This window comes from Charadrius vociferus, unplaced genomic scaffold, assembly GCF_000708025.1.
Source record: "Charadrius vociferus isolate BGI_N301 unplaced genomic scaffold, ASM70802v2 scaffold385, whole genome shotgun sequence".
In the NCBI taxonomy this organism is placed as follows: Eukaryota; Metazoa; Chordata; class Aves; order Charadriiformes; family Charadriidae; genus Charadrius; species Charadrius vociferus.
In genome coordinates, this window is record NW_009648925.1 from 1,808,687 (window position 1) to 1,818,109 (window position 9,423).

Consider the following 9,423-nt stretch of genomic DNA (forward strand, 5'->3'; position numbering starts at 1 on the left):
ACGGGCCACCCAGACGCGGCAGGAGAAGACATTACCAAAAAGGTACACCAGTAACGAGCAGTGTCATGAGCTGCCCCGCTTGTAGTTCCACAAGTCCTTTGCGTTAACTTTGCGTTGCGCTTCAGTATTTCATGCCGAGCAGATGTCAGTTACGCTGTCTTAGTCAATAAAATGGGGGAAGGGAGTGACTTTTGAGTGCTGGACCACAGGTCATCCACACGCGTTCACAGGCAGCACGGTCTCCAGCATGGCTTTGGCACGTACCAACCACCGCTCCCCAGAGCAGCACCCTGGCAGGTTAGAGCACCTCTCCTATGAGGACAGGCTGAGAGGGTTGGGCTTGTTCAGCCTGGAGAAGAGAAGGCTCCAGGGAGACCTTATAGAGCCTTCTGGTACCTAAAGGGGGACCAAAGGAAGGCTGGAGAGGGACCTTTGACAGGGGCATGCAGTGATAGGACAAGGGGTAATGGCTTCAAACTGAGAGAGGGTAGATTTAGATTAGTTTTAAAGAAGAAATTCTTCACTATGAGGGTGGTGAGGCACTGGCACAAGTTTCCCAGAGAGGTGGTACGTGCCCCTTCCCTGGAGGTGTTCAAGGCCAGGCTGGATGGGGCTTTGAGCAACCTGGGCTGGTGGGAGGTGTCCCTGTCCATGGCAGGGGGGTTGGAACTCAATGACTTTAAGGTCCCTTCCAACCCAAACCATTCTGTGATTCGGGGGATAGTATGCACCAAGGACTGCTCCCGAAAGGTGGAAGAATTTTGTGAGATTTCTATCCCTTCCTGCTACACAGACCTTTAATACTATTTCAGAGAGTTTTGTACCTTCAAACAGCCCTAATTACTTCCATCCCTCACCTCAGTGTTAAATAAAAAATCTGCTCTGATGGGATGTAGCACAGGAAACATTATTTCAGACACTTTGAACTAAAAGTTATGCAGAAAAGAAAAGATCAACCATGTGTTAGGGACATGGGGTGGGGCCAGGCTACAAGTTACATGATGTGAATGTGGCTCTACCAAGAGGGATGCTGATATCTGGCCCAGAGGGTTTGCCCTGTTTTGCATAGTACCATAGGTGTAGCGTTTGAGGTATAGCATGTGCTAACATAGTGTTTATCTGACATCTGTAGCAGTATACTGCAAATTCCCTTATCCTTCTGTCTGTGCCAAGTAGAGATGTGAACGTTTGTTGTTATTTTTCGACATCCTATTGTCTGCCTTAAGCCTGACCTACCTAAAGCATGACTTTTGGGAATTTTTTTGAAAGAAGGGTGGTAAGAGAAAACTAGAAAGTCTACTATAATTAAAGAACAATGTAATATATGTGCTGGTAAAACATGTTGTGTCTCTGTCACCCGACACAAAGGGGACAGACCGGTTCTTTTGGGGATCCTTGGCAGAATGATGACGGCACTAAGTTGTAGTTACAATTAAAGCTTTTCTTTTTAACAGGATTTTATGATTAGCATAGCATAGCATAGAATTAATGATCAGAATAGGATTTCTACAAGCAGAATCAGTGTAGCGCAATTTTATAAGTAATAGTGTAGCACTGAATTTTATAGCACAGCTTAGCTTATGGTTTTTAATTACTTGGACCCTCTGCACATCATGTCAAAACTTAATACTTGGCTTGCCGTATCAATATAATAATCATTATCTAGACTCAAAAAATGCATAAAAGAATAAGAGTCATTCATTCAGTCCTCGGAGGAAGCAGAGGTCGGTGGAGGTGTCCCTGGCCACCGAAGGATCACGAGTCTCACTGTCTGGCAGCAGTTGCAGGCCAAGTTCCCACTTAGGGCTTGCAACTGCTTGATTTTGTAGACAGTGGTCTGCATGCTGTTACACTTCTCCATTCTGTGATCATCACCATCTGGTTGGCGCGGTGCCTGGGACCTTCAAGGCTGGTAAGGAGGGGAGTAATCGGCCTGGTGCCCAGGAACCTTGAGGATGACAGGGAGTGGAAGAAGAAACCTGTTTGCTTCGTCTGTGTGGTGTGCAGGACCTTCAGGGCCTGATAATGAGGGGAAAAGGGACTAATACGTGACCAGCTCAGTCACAGAGAATGGCCATTAGCCTTATAAAATGGCGTTAGTTATGCTAACCACGTCACCAGAGGTCAGGAGCAGGGAGTGCTGGTCGCAGTCTCAAACGAAGTAGCAAAGTTATTGTCTCTGTTCCCGGGATGCTGATGACTTCAACAAATTTCCTTTTTGCTGCTAACTTAAAAGCAGATTGCTTTACTTATATGAGTGTGATGTCAGTATACCTGACATAAAAGAAACACTGCACAAATGTGCCTATAGTAATCTAGCCCTACTGATAGAGCTTTTCCTTACTCAAAATACAGAAGCAGCAAGCAGAGGACCTTAGAAAAAACAAATACTGATATCTTCTTGTCTTCTCTTTAGATATTTCTTACAGTATCTGCAACTTTGAATACCAGTATGTTCACTGAACAGCAGAGGGAGAAAATTACCATTATATGTCCAAATTTAAAGAGAGAAGGAAATCCTAATATGGATGGCTCTGAGAAATTGACAGGAGATTTTAAAGATATTGAAAAAGCTTATCACTACTTTAAGGATGTCCTTGCAGGCAATGACACAAATAATAATTTTTCACATTCTGAAAGTAAGAAGGGTTTGGAAGATGAAAATGGTCTGAAGACTGAAGAAATGAATGAGCTTACAGTTCTGACAGCTTTATATGAATATTTCAATCATACCTGCAAAGAACAAATCAAATTGCTACGGGAACGTTTTGGAGTGTGTATAAGAAGTAAAGATCATTACAATGGAACAACATCAGTATTCTTCACTTCTGCTAAAAGTCCTGCATCAGTACAAGGAGCTAATGATTTTTTTATCAGAACTTTTCAGAGAAGTGTAGAAGATCTGAAACAGGAAAAAATTCCTGTAACAAACAGTTACACATTAAGTGAGACAATAATGAAATTAAATGCTAGGTTCAGTAATCTGCTTGCCAAAGAGGAAGGGAATCAATTGCTACTCCGTGGTCCGGCGAGTGAGATTTTAGCTGCCAAAAAATTTCTAGCGGAGGAAGGCGAGAACAGCCAAACTGAAAAGAATATGAAAATATCATCTGAACTGTACAAATACAGGAATGGAATAGAAGTTGATGCTTCTGTGTTCAAATTGCTGGAAACAATATTAAGCAAAGAAATTGAAGACATTAAAGACAAATTTGATACAGTCATAGAAAAGAAATACAGTTCATATGGCAAGAAGGTGCTCATAGTATTTAGGCCTAGGATCAAAACTTCTGATCTGTCTTCACACGCTACTGAAAGTTTCATCGACGCATTTCAGAATGCCTCTGCAATGTTAAGAGAAAAACTCATCAGCTCGAAGCTTTCAGAAGATCAGAAGAAAAGATTAAGTATGCTACTTAATGGAAAACAATTGGAAGATCTGCATGTAAAACTTAAGAAGAAGGAAGACAAATTCATCTTAAGTGGTTTACCAAACCATCTTTATGCTGCTGAAGAGCACATTATGAACCTTCTTAAGATTGAGGACTCAACACAAACTAAAAACAGGACACCACTGTCCTCTGATCTCAGCTATCAAGAAGCTACAGGAGCATCTGAGAAGAAATACAATGGCAGGCAAAAGAATAATCTTTCTTCTGAAGTACAGTCTAAGGCGAAGACGGAAGAGGACGACAAAGATGCATGTCCGATTTGCATGGAGAGAATTAAGAATAAAGAAATTCTGAGCAAGTGCAATCATGCGTTTTGCAAAAGTTGCATCGACCAGGCCATGACTTACAAGCAAGCTTGTCCTGTTTGTAATACTGTCTATGGACTCATGGAAGGAGACCAACCAGAGGGAACAATGTCAACTAGAACGATGTCTTCAGCTCTCCCTGGTTATCCCAGTTGTGGTACTATTGAGATTACATATAATATGCGCGGTGGTATTCAAACTGTAAGTATATTTAAAGGTTCATAAAAGTTATTTTTCCTGCAACAAAACAAATATTGAATATAAAATTAACTATTTTTCCATCATTTTAATGCATGGCCAGGAGAGACATTTCTTCATTCTGTACAAATCTGCAAGTATTTAATTCAGTATTTTTGGGTGCAATTAAGTAACATAGTAGGAATGAAGTAGTCAAATGGTAGCCCTCCATTTTATATGCACCGGGACAGAGCTACCTGTCTTTAGTTTGTACATTGGAAATAACTGAACTGAAATCTATGGAGTGATATCATGTAAACACAATTTTGTAAGTATAACAAAGATTCTCGAAGACATTCTCTTAGCTGCTGACACCAATGGACAAATAGTGCGCTGGCTTGTAAGCTTTCCAGGTGAGAAATCACCTTATGTTATGTGCTTAGAGTCATGACTAGGACCGAAAATGGGATAAATGAAAAAGTTGGAGGTGGGGTGATACGCATTTGGGAGAGCAAAGAGGAAAACCAAATTTAAATATGACTATGGATGTATGAGTGATGACAAGAAAATGTGAATGAAACTTACAGGAAAGAAATTATCCAATGAGAAAAAAAAAATAAAATCTGTCATGCTATATTCTTCTGAATCAAAGGCAGGATAAAAAGTATTGCAAAAGCTGGGATCTGTGATTTTCACACTTTCAAAGCGTTTATGACATACCATGTGGTTTTTATTTTGTTTTTCTACAAAACAGAACAACCATCCAAACCCAGGGAAACCCTACTGTTCAACTTCTCGAACAGCGTATTTACCTGACAATAAAGAAGGGCGAGAAATTCTGCAGCTCCTCAGAAGAGCCTTCAACCAGAAATTGATTTTCACAGTGGGGCAGTCACGTACTACGGGTGTACGAGATGTTATCACGTGGAATGATATTCACCACAAAACTTCCATAGCTGGAGGACCTACCAAGTAAGTAGTTTTCTCTTTATGTAATTTTGTTGCTACTCAGATGTGTCAGGAAGGCTACCCTGAATATTTACCACATTGGAGCTTTCAGATTTTGTCACTATCAAAGTGATTGTGGAATGCTCTATGGATCCAGACTTGAATCACCTTCACCAATTTGAATAGTTGGAGCAAGGATGAGCTTAGCCTTCCGTTGCCCCTCAGGCCACTCATTCACCAGTGAGTTGTTTAAAGCACCTTTTCAGTTAACTACTCAGATGAGAAATTACTTCTAGTACAGGACAGGACAGCAAGCTCTTCATAGCAGCTGAGGCTGGACTCCCAATCTCAGCCTCTTCTGTAACCTGCTGTTTTGTACCTGGAGGTGCTGGTCTGTTATGATCCCAGGAAAGACAGCACCTGGGCTCTGTAAAATATGACTTTAAATTCTACTTATTAGAGCTAACAGCAAGAAGAAAGACATTGTAGTATAGATGTGGTTATGTCCCTTTAGATGCTAGGAGCCCTGAGTTACGCAGCATCCAGTGGGCCTCTGATCAGAGCACAAGATGCCATGCCGATGCCGACCATAGAAAGGGTTACCCCATTTGGGTCGTTCGAGGTATTACAAGATTTTCTTAGTAGAAGATGAGTCTGTTCAGCACTGTTTGAGGACTTGCTGCACTTCTAGATAAAAGCAAGGACACGCAGGTGGTGTAGTCACCGGTGCGGAGTGGGAGCTGCCCGCAGCACCTCTCTGAGAGTGATCTGGCTGAGTCTGTCCTGCAGCCAGGGGATGTGCACAGCCCCACCACGGGTCTAAAGGCCACGCCGCACGTCCAGCACAGCATGGCACAGGCCTGGACCTGCCCGGTTAACTGTTGGATGACCAGTTCCTTGATGTGTAATGGTCTTCCAGTCAGCATCGCTATGTTCCATCCTTTGATGCACATACAATTGACCATTCTTAAAGATATGATTAACTGCAGATTATATCAGTAAACTGTTTGGCTCCTGGAAAAAAATCTTACCGAGAGAGGAGGGAGGCTCGGAACAGTCCTTTCAAGCTTGTTGCAGCCTCTTAGGGGCAGGTGTCTTCCTGCAAGCTCTAAAGATTGGTGTCCAGATCCTCCTTCCTGGGCTAGGATCATAAAAAAAGCAAAAAGTATCAGTTTTACTTTAGTCGTGTGTCGTGTCCCCCCCCCCCCAAAATGGTCTCCCTAGTTATCACTTGCTTCATACACACTTTTGGTGATGTGCTACTTAAAATCCGGAGGTGCTGTTAAATTTGTGTTTTGAATACTCACTTGGATACGCCTCAGGTCTGATTTTTAGAAAGATGCACACCCAGAGTGCCCCGTCATTTTCAAGTGAGACAGCAGGCAGCTTTGAAAGTCAAGTTTTTAGTGTCAGTTTGTACAAGCAAATTCAGCTGCTCATTTTCTTAAGTTTTTAGCTCTACCCTGTCTGTACCACCTCTCTGACCTGCGAAATAGGGTCTGTATTCTCTGTGGAGTAAGAAGTAAGTGCATAACTTGTTTTAAAATACTTTGATGAGGAGGTTCTGCAGAACTGTCAAGTGCTTCATCGCAGAAGTAGCCCAAACAATTCTTTTCTTCTTCTAGTTTTGGTTACCCTGATCCTGATTATCTGCAGCGGGTTCGATCAGAATTGAAAGCAAGAGGAATTGAATGAAGAAATTTATCAGCCGTCAGCTCTGAAGTGTAATAACAGAACATGTAGCAGTTAATTTACTATTCAAACACTAAGAAGAAACAAGTTACTTTGTTCAACTGCTGTACTTAAACCACTCGTATTTCACAGCCAGCCAAGTAATCTTTTTCTCATCAAATGATGTATGTTCTTTTTACACATCATTTAGTTCCTTGAATAATGCTTCCCTCTGTGAGTAACCTTTACAGAATTTGGGTCTTGTGAGTGCAGCATCAGTACTTGTTGCCCTTGTTGAATATCAAATTGTGTATCTTATTTTATCAGTGAATCCGATCTGCACTTTTTCCCACGAGCGTTCAGTCTGACCACCAAAACCGACAGATCCACTGCTAGCTTTTATTCAACCAAACACTTACATTAGCTTTGTGTAATTATGTCTGTCATCACGGGTAGCATCATGTAACCCATCTGCTGGAAAATTTTTATGCAGCTGTTTTAGTATCAGCTATGATGACCCTGTGATCTTTTGCTTCTTTTCCTTTTCGGAGTAGATACGGCATTAGTGGTTTGGATTTTCAACGTGACATTGGATAATGTAGGAAGGGGTGCGTGGATGCTGCTGTATTTTTAACCCTGCAGAAGCGCCGAATGCTCAGAGGAAATGGAAAGTGACAGTGCCTGTGGCCACCTCTGATAATGGGGTCCTGGTTCTGTGCCTTGCATCGTGTTTGAGCTTAAATACAACTTTTAAGTCAACTATATTCTTCCCATTGCTTCCAATACATGGTTTAAATTGTATTATAAAGATACTTTGTTGCTACCCTGCACTGTCTAAATAGCCTGCTAATTACCTCTGTGGTGGTGTGAAACAATAGCTTTCACTTAATGCAGCCATAATTTTTTGTTCGTTAAACCATTCTTGTTAGGCTGTTGAATGTAACTAATAAATAAAATATAAAAGTACCATCTGCTTAGTTCTGCATTCTTCTGTACAGGTTTTTCCTCCTGGTTTAGGTATGTACAGTTGTGTATTATTTTTTAATTTAGGAGCTTCCCAGCAGTGTCATGATTTGGGGTGATTTGGACCCCATGCCCCCTCTTTTTTTAAAAAAAAAATTATTATTTTTTTTTTTAAGGCCACCACATTGTAAACAGGCGGTGCTGCTTTATCACCTTGACTTTCAGATTGCGTAGTATTGGGCACTGTTTGGTTTCCACGTGGGTTGGGATGTCTTTCCTACTGTGGTTTTGTTTTACTGTATTTGTTTTCACGTTTTACACTGTTTCAAATTTCCTTCCTTATCTGTGCAGTAAGATACCAACACTCCAGTTGTTTCTAAATGACCGTGCTTTTCTGCACACTGAAACCAGCTGTGGAGATCAAATCTCCCCAAATTCTTTCGGTCTCTCATTTCACTTTCTGTCCCACTAAGCCAGTCTGGCGATGTCGGACCCCAAGCTGACAGTTCACGGGTTCCCATTTTACCTGTGGCAAAGTTTTTGCAGGCTGAGTTTTGCAGCAGAGTCCTGTTGACTGTCACTGAGGGCTCCCAAGCCTTTACCCTCTAACCAGTCGCACAGACTTTCACTTTCTCATCATAGCTGTACAGGTTAGGAATAAATCCACCCGATTTGCAATCGAAGTCAGGCATTTTGCCTGGGTTACAGCAAGGGAGGAGAGCATGCGCCTGGGCTAAAGGTTGAGAGAACAGTGCATTAGGAGGCAAAAGATTAATCACCTTCTGACAAACAAAGGCACCCCTGTGGGTCTGCTCACAACACCTATATTTAGCTGACGTCCACCCGTGCTTATCATATTTAATGACATTTGGTTATTATCTATTTCCTCAATGAACTTTCAGTGAAGCTATATTGTCCCTAAATAAGGGTTCTTCAGCCGGTGTGCAAAAACCAATCGACACACTGAGTCGAGAGATTTGTCTTTATTTCGATTCTTCAGAATCGGGGGCCGGGCATTTAACAACAGCCAGCACACCTCGCGTTTCTGACAGTCCAGTATTTATAGTGTATATCATGTATATGCATTCAAGTTAATGTTTTAAACATTTTGGGAGATCCTCTTGATTAGCATGCTCGTTATTTACAAGAGGGTCTTATCTAAACTCCATTCCAAAGACAGTATGTGGTGTCATTCCGTGCTTCGATCAGAGACGGGGGTGTACTACCTGCGTGGGCCGTGTTTGCCTTCAGTTAAGCTCTCAATATGGTAATCCTTCAACAATTCCATTTCTTTGATCTAAGTTTCCATTAATTGTTTCTACATCTAGTCCAGGTGGATGGGCAAGGACATAGTTAAGTTTAATTATTTCTACATCTAGCCCAGGTGCAAAGGGCCCCATTAGGTTTTAATTTCAGGCCTTCAGCTAAAGGTCAGTCACAGTTCTGTTACAATTTTATACAAAGTGCTTGTGTAACTTTTAAACCATGTTATTTTGATGTTGGTTAGGGGGGAAATTTTTCATTTACCTGCTATTTTGGTGTCTCATATTTGGGCGCATTAGTAAAACACGCAGCAAGAGACAGCAGAAGGGCAAGGGGAAGCCCTGGGTGCTCAGCTGAGGATATCCCCACCGGTTGGCACCGGTGCTCCGAGGAGAGCGCTCTCCCACACAGAATCACACAGAATGGTCAGGGTTGGAAGGGACCTCTGGAGATCATCTAGTCCAACCCCCCCCAGCCAGAGCAGGGTCACCTAGAGCAAGTTGCACATGGCGGTGTCCAGGTGGGTTTTGAACGTCTCCAGAGCGGGAGACGATCCTGCTGCAATCTGGTGCAGTGTGCTGCAGAAGTGTTTCGGAGGGGGAACGATGGGCACGGGTCGCTTCACTTCGTGCCACGGCTCGGGT

The 9,423-nt window shown here is 42.3% G+C and overlaps 1 protein-coding gene across 1 annotated transcript; it reads left to right on the top strand.

The window, feature by feature from the left end:
- The first annotated feature begins 2,090 nt into the window (after positions 1-2,090).
- On the top strand, positions 2,091-6,577 carry DTX3L (deltex 3 like, E3 ubiquitin ligase). Its single transcript, XM_009887307.1, has 4 exons — positions 2,091-2,123; positions 2,417-3,958; positions 4,689-4,906; positions 6,508-6,577. Exons 1-4 carry the CDS (start codon positions 2,091-2,093, stop codon positions 6,575-6,577), a joined length of 1,863 nt encoding a protein of 620 aa, XP_009885609.1.
- Positions 6,578-9,423: the final 2,846 nt, after the last annotated feature.